The 15,505-nt window shown below is 37.7% G+C and overlaps 1 protein-coding gene across 1 annotated transcript in view; it reads left to right on the plus strand.

Moving 5' to 3' along the window:
• The window catches only part of psmd2 (proteasome 26S subunit ubiquitin receptor, non-ATPase 2), a 50,686-nt gene that overhangs the window by 22,105 nt on the left and 13,076 nt on the right, over positions 1–15,505 (plus strand). Inside the window, exons 12-16 of the mRNA XM_020528187.2 lie at positions 3,919–4,006; positions 6,566–6,728; positions 8,776–8,877; positions 9,800–9,945; positions 15,051–15,134. Of these exons, the coding sequence (XP_020383776.1) occupies positions 3,919–4,006; positions 6,566–6,728; positions 8,776–8,877; positions 9,800–9,945; positions 15,051–15,134 (583 nt within the window). The remainder of the gene's footprint in view (positions 1–3,918; positions 4,007–6,565; positions 6,729–8,775; positions 8,878–9,799; positions 9,946–15,050; positions 15,135–15,505) is intronic.

Consider the following 15,505-nt stretch of genomic DNA (forward strand, 5'->3'; position numbering starts at 1 on the left):
AGTGTATAATCTCACATTATATTTTCCCACATTATATTCCTTCTGATAAGTTTTAACCTGTACATATGTCTGTGCAGACTTTGTGTCACCTTCACCACTTGTTTTACCACTTATTTTGTGTAATCTGCCAACTTCACAATACTGTATTCAAAGTTTTCGAGAAGATTTGTAGCTTGGATTGTGGATGAGGTTGTAGAAATACTTGCCAAACCGGTAGGTTTAGGTTGCAAACGTTTCATCACCCTGCTAGGTAACATCGTCAGTGTGCCTCTGATGAAGCGGAAGTGTCCTGTCTCGCTTGTTATTTATATGCCTCAGTTTGTTGGGGTGTTTGGTACCACTTCCGGTTCTGTTTCTCAGTGGTTTTTGTACGCAGGATCTAATTCAATATGTTTTTGATGGAATTCCGTTAGAATACCAGGCCTGCCGGAATTCCCTGGTGTGTTTCTGTTTGGCTTGTGCGATTATGGATGTGTTGTCCCAGTCAATTATACTACCCGGTAGTATATTCACTTTCCTCATTTGAAGTCATTAATATGAATTGTAAATAATTGTGGCCCAAGCACTGCTGCATGTGGCACTCCACTGATGACAGGTTGACATCCTGAAAATGACCCCTTATTTTAACCCTGCCTTCTATTCGGTAGGCAATCCTCTACCCATGCTAATATATCACCTCCAACACTTTGGACTCTAACATATGGTACCTCATCAAACACATTCTAGAAACCCAAATATATTGTGCCCACTGCTTCCCTTTTATCCAAGCAGTGTGTTACCACCACAGAATTCTAATGTTTGTCAGGAGCAATTTTCCCTTCATGGGGACCTATCTGACTCTACTTGATCATATGTTATGTATTTCTAAATGCTCTACTGTTTCATCCTTTTTAATAGACTCTAACATTTCCCCAAAAACAGATGTTAAATAACTGGCCTATAGTTTTCTGCTTTTGACTCCTTCCCTTCTTAAACAAAGAAGTTACATCCTTTGGAATTTTTCCAGAATCAAAGGATTTTTGGAAGGTTGCTACCAGTGCATCCACAATCTGATTAGGTACTTCCTTTAGTTTCCAAAGATGCAAGTCATCAGCTCCAGGGTACTTACCAAGCTTTAGCTCCATTAGTTTACCTAATACTTTTTCTCTAGTGATAGTTGCTATCTTTATTTCTTCTTAACCTTTTGGAATGGTGTTGGTGTCTTCTACCATGAAGACTGATGGCAACTTCTCCACCATTTCCTGATTCCCTATTATTATTTGCCCATACTCATTCTCTAAGGGGCTTATGTTCACTTTGACATCTCTCATCCTATTTATACTTTCAAGAAATTCTTGCTGTCCATCTCTATTACTTGCATGATTACCCTCAAAGTTTATTTTCTCCCTCTTCACTTTTTTTTGTCATTTGCTTTTAAAACTTTCCCAGTCAAGTGGCTTACCACAAATCTTTGCCACTCTGTGTACATTTTATACTTCTAATGACATCATGTGCCCTGAAATGGTAAACCAACAAGCCTGAAAAACTACAATTGACACAGAAACCACTGCAAACATATTATCGCAATGCATCCTGAAAGACGCACCTCAGCAAGTCATGGTACAACCTACAGCAGGCTGTCGTCCAACTATACTTCACTTCCTGAAATCTCCTAACTGATCAGATATGAACAGTCCAGCAACAGGACTACTAATTTGCACAGATCTTGGTATAATGCATGAATTGTAGTTCATAATTCATGAAATTCAAATTGCACTCGCTTTGTTGGAACAGAATATGTGTGGAAGTCAGATCAGTTGAGTTGAAGACATTCTCAAAGGTGATCTGTTACACATTGGCTAGAGCCATTGTGAATTGCTACAGATAGCAACTGCCAAAGATGAGCACCTATAAGAGTGCAAAACGTTTACCAGAAATGACCTGACAGTATTACAGAAATACTTAGCAGCATTAGTTCATGTTGGCCAGACAAATCTGGTACCTTACAGCAAATCATTTCCAAGGCCAAAGAAGTCCTAATACCGAAAGTAGTACTTCAAGATATCATATTCCTATGTCTCTAATCTAACATGGATATTGAAGACATAAGAGGCCTTGCACATGAATCTTGTACAGGCCAGAGATGAATCTGGATGTTCAATGATCTGTCAACGCATGCTAGACATGCTAAATGTATCAACCTTAACTGCTGAGGGAGCCTCTGCACTCCCAAGTTGTTCCATTTGCCCCTTTGATAATATAAGAAAAGTGCATAGGGAAGATTATATTCTTGGTGATGGATTACTTATCCAAATTTGCCTTTATTTGGTGATGCCATAATGCAATGAGCCCAAACGCCGCTAACTATTTTCAGTTCATTCGTTGTACCAGAATAGATAGTATCTGACAATGGCTGTAATTCACTGGAAAATGATTTAAAGCATGTCAGCTAAGATGGGAGTGATCTGTGTCATGTTGTTATCCCATGCTGAAACAGACTTGTAGAGCATATGATAGGTGCTTCCAAATCAATGATCAAGTGTCATCTTCTCAACAAGAGAGGATATTTTTCAGTGCATTTCTGCATTTTTGTGTAACACCAATGGAAAATGGACTATTGTCTCCAGCACAGCTTATGCTTGGAAGACAAATGTGAACGCCCTTGCGCAGCAACCATTCTGAGGCACAAGACTTTTTTTCCAAGACACAGCATGAAAGAGATGCATGACAAGCCAGCAGGCTAAAAATGACCACAATTGTACATGGGGGCTAATTGCAAGTTGGAAATGCAAATACAATACTTTGATGCCAGTAAGGTTTATTACAATATGCAACAATGGTGGTGCTTCACTGCGAAGGAACAGAAACCAACTCAGGCTGAGATACAACACACCATTCAGTTAAAGATTGATGCAGGAAACGCCTGTGAATGTGTGGTGCTATTGGGTGGCAGCTATCAGTGGCAGCACAACTAAGTTATCAAATAAGAGTGACAACAGACAACACGTACCTCTCCTGAGATGTATACCAAACCAAAGCAGGATGAGTTGTCAACCCTCCAAAGCATTATATTGAAGTCTGAATTTTAATCGTGCTGACTCTAATTATTGAATTATTAATATGCGCCTAGGTTTAATCATTTTTGTTTCGTTTTGGGGGGAAAATTGATGTTTTGTTATACATTGGTTATATTCTGGGGATCGGTTAACTCATTTGGCTGAATGACTGGCTTGCAACGCAGAGTGATGCCAACAATGTGGGTTCGATTCTCACACTGACTGAGGTTGTCACGAAGACCTCACTTTCTCAACTTTGCCCATTGCCTGTAGTGTGGTGACCTTCAGATTAAATTCTCCACCAGTAGTCTCGTTCTAATGAGAACGGCCCGGTGACTTTACATTGCTCCCAGTTAGCATATTATTCAGAGAAGTGCTCATGATATCAACAACATATCATAGCATGAAAATATAAAGGTTTCAGACTTGACCTTGGAGTCACCTGAAGTATGACTTATAAACGCATGGTCCTCTTTGTAACCAGATAGCTTAATGCTAGCTCAGACGTGGAATTGCCAGTTAATGTAATATTTGTATATATTAGCTGAAATAAATGTCTGGATTTTTGAATACCACATTATCCACATCCACTTTATGTTACAGGGGTTAATATAAGTATTGCTGCATCTGTTAAAGATACTCTGCTAGAGGCAAAATGTATATCGAAGCATACAGAAACAGAAATAGAAATTGATAGAAAACCCGAGCAGGTCTGGCAGCATCTGTAGAAAGAAATCAGTTAACATTTTGAGTTGAGTGACTCTTCCTCAGAACAGATAACCTTAAACCTAAGGTGAAAGTTTTTGTTCCGTCTTTCTGATAATTGTGTATAGTTTGTGTAAACAATATCTTTGTGTGATTTCTTTGACTTTTTGGTTGGCAGGCTTGGTCTTGCCTATGCAGGCTCGAATCGGGAAGATGTACTTGCTCTGCTTCTTCCTGTGACCCGAGATTCTAAATCCAGCATGGAGGTAAGAAGAAACTTTCCCTGTTAAAATCTGAATGAAAACAAGATTTGTTGCTGTTGGCAACTGAGAGGTTAAAATCAGATTAAGATCCTTCTTTGGAACCTTGGTTAATTAACCCAAAATGACCTGGAGGAGGAAAGAAAAGTTTCAGATGGTGTGCATTCTACATTTCTCTCACTGTCACTAAAAGACATTACAGAGCAGTGTGCGTAAAGAATAGGATTTAACACTAATTAGGTAACTCTTTCAAAAAAAAACTTATTTATACCTGGAATACTATTCTGGATAGGATTGTGCAGGCTACAGTCATTCATGAATGAATTTCACGATGAGATTTTTGGTCACAAGTTTATATGGAATGATAATGAACGAACTAAATGGTTTTCTCTTGTATTCAATTTTAAACATTATTTTAAAGCTTACATTAAAACAGTATGTATTTATTACATTAATTCTGATACTTTCGCTAATTTTGTTTTAAAAGCTTTTAATTAATTTAAATAGGTGAAGTCCGAGTTGTCTAACACAGAACAATAAGAGAAGATAACCTTGAAGACGCCATTAAATTTGTGAAGGCAGACACTAAAGCAAAATAGAGACAAAATTCAAAAGCAATCCTAACATTGAATGTTGAAAAACATTTTAACTGTAGAATTGTGACTGCGAAGTGACTCAAGCAGCTGCTTAGTTTGTAGATATAGTAAATCTTTTTGTCTTAAATAGATTGATAGGAGTAAATATTGCTCACTCTTCATCAGATCTCTGTCAAATAAGTTGATCATTGTGTCAGCTTGTGTCCCCGTATGATTTATATGATACTGCTCTTGCGAGTAAAGGTGAAATTAGTGGTGGAAACAAAATGACCATGAGTTGGTTCAGTAGTAATGTTTTGTTAACATTTTCAGGTCTTTTAGGTGAGCAATATGAGAACAGAACACTTTTTTGGAGCAGCTGAAACATGAGTCAGATATTCATTCGTTCTTTTTGGTTTTTCCAAGAACATTTAAAAAATGGAAACATTCATTACCTACATGAATATACTTGCATTCCAGCCGCCATCACAAACATTACAAGAGATTGTCATTTTGGCAAACCTATTTTTTTGCCTGTTAATCTGAGTTTTATAGCTTTGTATTCCATTGATTAATTGCATTTGTAATGATGCAGCATAGTGTTATGATCCCAGCTGGTACTAATACTGGAGAGACCAAATCCAATACTGAAACCTGGCTTGATAGTCATAAGTTTTACTTTTTAATTTTGCGACTGAAGGTGAATCAATAATTACATTCACAAGGGCTACCAATGAACTTTTAACATTGCACAAACATTTATAACACAAGAAAGAGAAACAAACTAATTCTAGACTACATTATATAATAAATATTACAATAATCTCCTTACAAATATTAGAAAGAAACATTCATCCCTTTCACCACAGCAGTAACGTTATTAACATTCAAACCTGAGTAATGAATTATCTTAGTCTCTGTGCTTTTCTTCCTTGGCTGATGAGTTTGTAGTTGGTTTCATTTCAGATTTCTGTGCATTTACTCAAAGATATTTTATTCAGTTAGCATCTCTGCTAGTTTACTTCACTGTTACTTCTCAATGTTGGTTTCCTTAAACTGATGCATTCAACAGCCTTTTAAGATGTTGTCTTCTTTGACACCTGTCACTTTCTGCTGTCTAAATAACTGAGGATTTGGCGCCAGCCCTGACTTAAAAAAAACAGCAATTCTGTTATTAAGAACTTCTCTCTGAATTAACCTGCTTCTGAACCCTCATCTCCTTTTCTCACTCACTCTCTCTTGATCAGCAACCAAAACTCAAGACAGCAGACTCTTTTTTTTTAATAATCTCCCCAGTGGCTTGATGTGATTTTAGCTAAATGACCATGACTACTTGTAAAAACTCTTTGAATCTATTACTCAAAGTAACTTTCTGACCTTAAAAGATCAAATTTTCACAGAACTGAGACTCAAAACTACCTTTCCTCATGTTTATAGCTCAAGTTCTCAAATGAGTATTATCAACCTTTGTAATGATATTAACTACACTTATTTGGAGTTGATATAAATACAGATATACGGAGTTGATTTAAACAGGGATCCAACTTTAAATTGTCATAACTGATACTTGGGTCTTAGTTGATTATAGAAAGAGGAATATTTTGTTAGGCAAAATGACACAGAATTTTCTAACTAAATTAAGGTGAAAGCTCATGTGGCTACAGCAAATAGCCACCTGTTACAAATAATTTACGCATGGGTCTGAGTAATATCCCATTGAAACTTAAATAAAATGCTTACACATTGTATTTCTGAAGAAGGGTCTAGACCCGAAACGTCAGCTTTCCTGCTCCTCTGATGCTGCTTGGCCTGCTGTGTTCATCCAGCTGTACACCTTGTTATATCTACACATTGTATATAACTTATTTTATTGAAGATAGCTTTCTGGGCTGTGGCTTTTTTATTTCAATTCAGCTACAGGTGCTAAATCATTGACATTAGTATATTTTGTGTAATTATCTATTGCTTTGGTTTCAAATGTAACCTGCAGGTTATAGGTGTGACTGCTCTGGCATGTGGCATGATTGCAGTGGGCTCGTGCAATGGAGAAGTTACCTCCACCATCTTGGAAACTATAATGGAGAAATCAGAGCAGGAGTTGAAGGACACTTATGCGAGGTGGCTACCCTTAGGGCTAGGTCTCAACCATTTGGGTAAGAATAAATATTGTAGCAAAACAAAAGCTAGTTAATGAAATAGTTTGTTTTAAATCATTTTCTTAATTTTCATTTTCTCTTTTGTTCATAATTTCTCAAAATTAGGTCGTTTCAACACATTTTTTGAGGATTTGTCCTTAATTCATTGGTAAATGTTGTACACTTACAGTAATTGCTTTATTACTTTGCATTTTAGGTTTAAAATTAAATTGGACTTTGGGAAAGTGGATAACAGAAATGCATACCAATGAGACTTCAGATAAGCGCTCTGCTTATCTAACTGAACTCAGCTTGAGCAAAAGTAGGCTTTCTTATCCCTGAGCTAAAAAGTGGCAAATAACTTTTCTGTAGCTGGTTGCTATTCATTGACTCTTGTTAGGTGGGAGATAAAACTGGTTTAGAAAAGGATGGCACCTGTGGTGGATAGGTTTGCTGAAAGTAGGACTACATTTGGGGCATAATCATTTCAGCATTGTGCTGAAGAACGTTTTGCTTGTCTCAGCTTCAGACAGGAGTAAAATCATTTGGTACACTTAAATTAGCTGTTCATGTTGGTAAAATCGTTGCTGTTTCCCTTTTTGTGTTAGGTAAAAGGAGAATATGACACATGGGATTGTAGAGTAATAGTGAAATATGTTTAGTAAGAAATTGGAGCATTACAAATTAAGTAAATTCCATTTTTTAAGTAAAAGGAAACTGCTAGTTAGACAGTGATTTAAAAAGTAGTTAAAACCCAATCAAATGTGAAGAGAGCCAATAAAAACTAATAGAGGAAAAAAATGAAAATGAAGTTTAAAAAAATGTAAAGTATTTTATATTTGTATTAGTGGAAGAAGAATTGTGAAAGACAGGGTGGACTTTGAGATGATTGTTAATTTGCAGGTGATAAAAATGGCAGCATTCAGTAAGTCCATGTTAAAGAGAAGCATATCAGTGAAGAGAATCTATGAAGCGGTTGAGAGTGAGTTAGGCACCATCATTGAAGAGGAAAATTTTGGAGAATGCATGTAAGGTAAAGGGTGGCTCAGTACTGAGACCTGACAGTGTCTTTTAGAAAGATTGAGCAAAACCTGGTCACTAAAGACCTTAAACAACTGAGTTGGGGAAGATTTTATATTTAAAGGATTTTTTTTTTTCTATTTGGATAGAGAAAATAGATACAAGTAGCCAACACTGAGGACCCCAAAGGACCATCATGTGTGATAAACCTCTTGCAATTCTTTGACCAGTTAAGAGCCATGATTGATGGTTGAGTGCACTTGATTTGGTGCATATAGATGTCAAAGAGGTCTTTTTGGCAGAGTTTCTTGTGGGAAGTATGGGAGAAAATTAAGGGACTTGGAATACCTGCCATCAAGAAATAAAAATAAGGGCTTAGAAAAATTGCTTTTTTTATTAGAACACACATTGTAGACTCTCCGTGAAAAATGTTTAAATTATGAAAGAAGGAAGCAGGGTAGATAGTAGATGCTTTCTGATACTTGAATCTAAGATGTAGGTCCACAGATACAAGATTAAACATAAGATTTTTAACACTGAGAAAAACATTCCCTGCATGGGGTTGTGAAGCTATACATTTCATTCCTGTGTTGAAGGCCAAAGCTGAAACCATCAACAGCAAATATTAAATTGGATTCATGAATGAAGGGAAAAGGTTTGAAATGAAGCAGAAATGAGGTGGATAAATGTGATGACAAGTATTTATTTGCATGGAGAATAAACAGTGGAGTGGACTAGTTGAACTAATGATTTTATTGTGTTGTAATACATGCATATTTATGTCTCTTAACTGTCTTTTTGAACTCTGATGGTTCCAGGCCAACACGTAACTTTCCTTTCCTGGTCAAAACACTGATAATTCACCAGCAATTTATTACCGTTTTTAGATTTGATTTAGTGCCCCTGTAGTGTGTTTTTTGCAACAAAACTAGACTTGCTATTTTCGTCTTTTTAAATATGTATAAAATGTCTGCGTATGCCATGCTTCAAAATGAAGTTTGTGTTGTGTGTAAGATAGTTGATGTCATGTATTTCTGGTTCACAGGAAAAGGTGAAGCTATTGAGGCTATTTTGGCTGCCCTGGAAGTGGTGTCTGAGCCATTCCGCAGTTTTGCTAATACGCTGGTAGATGTCTGTGCATATGCAGGTTGGTATGGCTAATCTAATGTGTATACCATCCTTTCGGGGTTATGATTGGGCACTGTGTCTTTATTCACCTGACAATAAGATATATAGTTCTCATATTTTGACAACAGATTAAAGTCTGAAGTGACAGTGCTAGCTACTGAGCATGGCTGACATGCTTGTAAAGATTACTGGTGGTATTGGCAAGGTAGGACTCCAGCATTGGGGGGACACATCCCATCCTTCTCCATTGTTTAACTTTCTGATTGTTTGATAGCGTAGCGTAGAAAAATCCAATCTCCTTCCTTAACAAAGGAATTTGTGTAGCAATGCATGCAGTAGCATAGTATCATATCCATTAGCAAATGTGCACTAACTTCCTAATTTTTATCAAAACACATTCCCATTGAAAAGATAATTAGTAGACGTATATACTCTGGAACATAATTAAGCTTAAGATTTCCTAATAAACCAGTCAGAATCATAGAGCATGGAAACAGACCCTCCGGTCCAACTCATCCGTACCAACCATGTTTCCCAAAGTAAAGTAGCCCATTTGTCTGCGTTTGACTCATATCCCTCTAAACCTTTCCTATTCACGTACCTGTCCAAATATCCTTTAAATGTTGTAACTATGCCTGTTTCTACCACTTCCTCTGGCAGTTCATTCTATATACGCACCACCCTCTGTGTGGAAAAAATTGTCCCTCAGGTCGTCCTTAAATCTTTCCCCTATCATCTTAAGATTATGCCCTCTAGTTTTGAACTCCCCCGCAGCAAATGTCAAGGCGCTATTTGGAAAAGTGTGCAAGCATAAAGGAGAAAAAAAAAAGGGAGGAAAAAAAAAAGTGCAAATTCTTTTTAGATACTGAACTAGACATGCATGATTTTAATTTGCTTGTGGACAATGTTCTATGTTTCCATTATCATTTATAATTCTCTAGGTTCTGGAAATGTACTGAAGGTCCAGCAGTTGCTCCATATTTGCAGTGAACATTATGATTCAAAAGAGAAGGAAGAGGATAAAGACAAAAAGAAAGAGAAGGATAAGGACAAAAAAGAAAATGCAGCAGATATGGGAGCACACCAGGTATAATACAAACCAGAAAATATTAGCCATCTATTGGGAAAATACTACCATTGAATGGCTGATGTTTCAGTTGCAGGATGAAAATCCATTGTTTTGCAAATCTTCTAAATGGGACATTAAAAACATTAAATATCAAATTGTTTCTATATTGTAGCTGAGTAATTGTTAATTATAACTATTAATTAACGCATTATATGTAAATGGAATAGTTTCAATTGTCAGAAATATAAGTAGGGCTATCAGTTAATTTACAGTTCTGTGATTTTTGTTTTGTTTATTTATGTGATGCAGGCATCAGATTAAAAAGCTGTCGTTTAGATACAACACATTATTTTGTTAGACAAAGGAGAAACACAACCTCAGACAGATGAAATTACTTTACTGGTTCCAAAGCCATTCTATAGAATGGAGAAGCAGAGGCAGTGCGCCCTATGGTTTAGAGTGGTGTGGTTTCAGTCTCTGAAGTTTCTCAGACCTTGGTTGATAGTCTTTGGTGGTAACAATCTTTGTTCTTCCTGTGAATTTATGGTCACTTCTGAAGGAGATTATGTCTCATTCCCCTGGATGACCCCATAACTACCTTTCCACCAACCTCTGTTAATATACTTTATTTTGGGGGCTGACAGTCTCGGCTGTATTAATAGATTTTTTTGAATGCTGTCGGCCAGTGACCATGGAACATCTACTTAGGATGTCAGGATAACCATTGCCACGTTGGCCACCTTTATCTGAAGGTTAAAATGCCTTTCATTTTAAGACCAGAACATTTTATTTTTCCAAACACTGCATTGATAATAGGATGCCTAAGCATCAGATAAAGCTTTGGTGTCAGTTCAAAAGGACATCGTGATCTAGGTGGTCTTAGTGATTGTTCTGACTATTTTGCCATCCTTTGGTCTTTATTTTCTAGAAATTTGGAAAGCTTGTTGATGCTGTAACAGCAGATAAATGCTCCATGCTCCACACTAAATACTAGAAAAAATATCTTAGTGATCCCAGCTTCCTTTATGTAGCCTGTTTACTAGCAGGAATACCTACCAAGGAAATTTCATCAAAACCTATAAAATTCTATCGGGACTAAACAGGGTAAAGGCAGGAAGGATGCTCCTGATGACTGGGGAACCAGAGGTCATAGTCTAAAGATATGGGGATACACCAAATTTTTGAGATGATAAATTTCTTCACCCAGAGAGTGGTGATTCTTTAGAATTATCTGCCACAGAAAGCAGTTGAGGTCAAAACGTTGAATGTTCTCAAGAAGCAGTTAGATATTGGGGCTAAAGGGATCAAAGGGTATGGGGCAAAAACAGATTAGGGTATTGCTTTGGATGAATGTCCATGATCAATCTGTTTTGCCATTCAACATGAAGGCTGAATAGCCGGCTGCTCCTACTTTCTGTCTTTCCATATTTCAATTTATTTCACAGAATCTTAGAATCACTACAATGCCAGAGGAGGCCATTTGGCCTATTGGGACTGTGACATCCCTCCAAGTTCACTATCTTACCTAATGCTAATCTCCTGACTTCTCTTAAGGTGCCCTTTGTTCCATTTCAAATAACCATCGAAAGGTAAAGTTGCCATGGACCACCTAGGCTAAAGGGCTGATTGCTTATTGGAAAGAGACAACTTGTGGTAGTTTAAACCAAGGGTCATCAGGCCTCAGGTGAGGGGCAAGGTTCAGAAGGGAGCACCTACAAGGTGACACTTACAAATGCCTGGATTGAATCTATTTCTGTCGCACACACACTAACAGTGCATTCCAGACCTTAGCCACTTGCTGCGTAAAAAGATCTTTCCTTCTCACTTTTGCTTCTTTTACCTTGAATCTGTGCTGACTTATTTTGGTCCGGCATGAAAGGGAACATTTTCTGTCAGTTGACATTTTTCAGACCCCTCATGATTTTTAATACTTCAGTCAGATCTCCTCTTAGCCCTCTCCTCCAAGCAGAATAGTCTCATCGTCTCACATTTATCTTCATAAATGAGATTCTTCATCTGTGGAACAATTCTTATGAACCTTTTCTACACTCCAGTGCTTTCACGTCTTTCCTAAACTTTGGTGCCCAGAATTGGACATAGAACTCCAGCTGAGGTTGAACTAGCGTCTTGTATAAGTTCAATGTAACCTCCTCACTCGTGTACTCTGTGTCCCTATTAATAAAACTAAGGAGTCTGTATGCTCTACTAACTACTGTCTCAACCTGTCTTACCACCTTTTAATGACTTGTGCACATGTACACCCTGGCCCTTCTGCTGCTGCACACCTTTTAGAGTTGTCCTCTGTATTTTGAATTGTGTTTCCATGTTCTTAGCAGAATGTATCACCTCACATTTCTCTGCATTGAACTTTATCTGCCATCTAGTTTCCCCATGCCAACTTGTCCATGTCCTTCTGAGGTTCTGCGCTGTCTCTTCTTGGTGTACAATGCTTCCAATTTTTTATTACTTGTGAAGTTTGAAATTATGCCCTATACTTCAAGGATAAATTAATTAATGTATATCAGGAAAAGCAAAGATCCCGACATTGACCCCTGAGGAACACCGCTGTAAATCTTCCCCAGCCCAAACAACATCAAGTAACCATTGCTTTATTTCCTATTCCTCAGCCAATTTTATAATATGTTGCTGCTATCTGTTTTATTCCATGAGCTCTAACTTGGCTCACACGTCTGCTATGCAACAGTGCATCTAATGCCTTCTGGAAGTCCCATGTACACTACATCAACAAGTTTGTCCTGATCAAACCACTGATACCTCATCAAAAAATCTGAGTTAGTCAAGTTTGACTTTCCTTTTAAGAAATTCAAACATTTGTCATGTAACTATTAATTTTGTCTTGAATTATTGTTTTTAGAAGTTTCTGAATCACCAAAAGTTAAACAGACTGGTCTGCAATTGCTTGGCTTTCCTTGCTACCTTTTTAAACATAACCACACCTGGACTTAAGGAACGTTGAGAAAAATTTGCTAATGCTTCTGCAATTTCCATTCTCGGTTCTCTCAGTATCATTGGATGCATCTTACTCTGTCTAGCACCTTATCAATGTTAAATAAAGGCAGCCTATCCAATACATCTTTATCAATTTTAAACCCTTGCAATGACTGATTTTTTTTTTCCCCTCTTTCATCATAGCCTTGGAAACATCATCTTCCTTTCTAAAGACAAATGCAAAGTACTTATTAATATGTCGGCCACTCCCTCTATGTAAATCACTTTGTAGTCCCTAGTCAGCCACCACTCCTGTTACCACCTTTCATTTTAGATACCAGTCTCTTTTCATACTCCGCCTTGGCTTTATTATTTGCTTACTCACCACCCTCCTAAACACTAAATATTCAGCTTGGTTCAAAATTTTATCTTCTACCTGACATCCTTCATAAACACACTTTTTCTTCTTTATCGCAGTTTTTATCACTTTTATTATCCGGGGACTCTGGATTTATTTGTCCTACTTTTCTGTTTTGAGGGAACATGCCATGACTGTGTCTAAACTGTCTATTCTGTTGTTTCTTCTGCCAGCCTTTGACTCCAATTAATTTGACCCAAATCCATTCTTGCCCCTTTGAAGTTGATCTTCCCTCAATTAATTGTTCTTTAATCTGAATTGTTCAGCATCCTTTTCCATAGTCACCCAAAATATCATGCTGCAGTGATCACAGATTTCAAATGTCCTCCCACTGGCACTTGATCTACTTGGCCCATTTCCTTTTCTTAATGAGACTGTCGCTCCAAACCTCCGCGTTTCTGCTATCCGATTCTGATCACAGATACTGTGGAAATGCCCAGAGTACCTTAAAAGGAATTACATCTTCATAGTACAGGAGAGTCAGACAAAAGCAAATCTTGCCCCATTTTCACAACAGTGGTTGCCTTGTGGGTTGGCACGGTGGCTCACTGGTTAGCAGTGCTGCCTCACAGCGCCAAGAACCCTGGTTTGATTCAATCTTCAGGTGACTATCTATGTGGAGTTTGCACATTCTCCCCATGTCTGCTTGGGGTTCCTCCAAGTGCTCCAGTTTCTTCCCGCAGTCCAGAGATGTGCAGGCTAGGTGGATTGGCCATGTTAAATTGCCCAGTGTTCAGGGATGTGTAGATTAGGTGGATCATAAGGAGGGATGGGTCTGGGTGGGATGTCTGAGCGTTGTTGTGGATTTGTTGGGCCAAAGGGCCTGTTTCCACACTGTAGAGAATCTATGATCTTATTCTGTGATTGAAATGTCCAACAGCATGGACAGCCACTTTGACAGCTACTGTAAAAGGTTAAGTCTGTAAGGCAAGTATGAGCTTAGGATGCTAGGTGGGCAAGCTGTTTCGGCATAAGGTAAGGGGAATAGGATTAACTTTTGAATCCCAGAAGGAAGTAGGAGCATCAAGTCTTGGAGTTCAGTTATTGGGTCCTGGGGGGAGAGGAGATTGTCAGATCTAGCGGCAGGGGGCGCAGTGTTGGGTCCTAGATGTAGAGGATTTTGTCAAGCCCAGTAGCGGAGAGGGATGGTGTCACATCAGGGTCTGGTGGTGTCTTGAGTTGGTGTAGTTCGTGGTGGTCCATTTAATCATTACCTGGGAGTTTAACTCAGTTCTTACTATTGTAACATTTCCTGGGTATTAACTGCAGCAGAATCCTCCCAGTTTTCTAAGTTTTTAATTAAATACTTTCAATGGCTCCAGATACTGGGGAGATGATCACCAGAATCTTCAATATCCTGAGCAGTTCCCCTGGAGTCTGCTATGTTGGGGTTCTGCAGGATCCCAATGTGCAACTGCCATCCACATTGCAGAAATAACAAACAGGCCATCAGAAGGTGGGCCTTTGATTTTTAATGAGTGAAAATTATTTTCCAAGAAAGGTGCCCATGTGGTTTTACATTAGCAATTCTAATTTGAAGTTATGGCAAAAAGAGTTTCCCAATGGCCGAGGGTGCAAAATGTACGTTTTTATAAATAGCAAATTTTGACACAACTTTATTTTTAAATATTATACTTTATAATGAAATTAATTAAATAGAAAATGTATAATTTGAAAGTATGCTTCTTGCTTTATAATCTTTTAGATTAGTAACGATCAACGACTAAAGTTATTACTTACCATTTGTAACTTTTAGGGAGTAGCAGTGCTTGGTATTGCTTTAATTGCCATGGGAGAGGAAATTGGAGCAGAAATGGCTCTACGCACATTTGGACACCTGGTAAGATCTATTGTGAGAAATGTAAAAAATAGTGCTTTTGAAAATTACTTTTATAGGATCCTAGCAACTATCGGTCATTTTGAAATTGTGGTTATATTACCATATTTGCTGTTTAATTATTAGTATAGTAATGCAAGGAGAAATTAACTTTTACAGTCAAGTATTGATCAGAAATATCTTTGCAGTGTTGACAGTTTCATCAGCTCAATGTTGGGTTTTCACTCTTAAAATTTGTCGATATGCTATAATTATTTGAAATCTCCAATATCTTGTTAAACCCCTATTGACTGTTCAGTTCTAATTCTGTACCCAACATGCCTGTTGAGCACTTAACTCTGTCACATGCACTTTGTTGTGCATAAGCCCATAAG

Source organism: Rhincodon typus, chromosome 13 (genome assembly GCF_021869965.1).
Source record: "Rhincodon typus isolate 14 chromosome 13, sRhiTyp1.1, whole genome shotgun sequence".
Taxonomy (NCBI): domain Eukaryota; kingdom Metazoa; phylum Chordata; class Chondrichthyes; order Orectolobiformes; family Rhincodontidae; genus Rhincodon; species Rhincodon typus.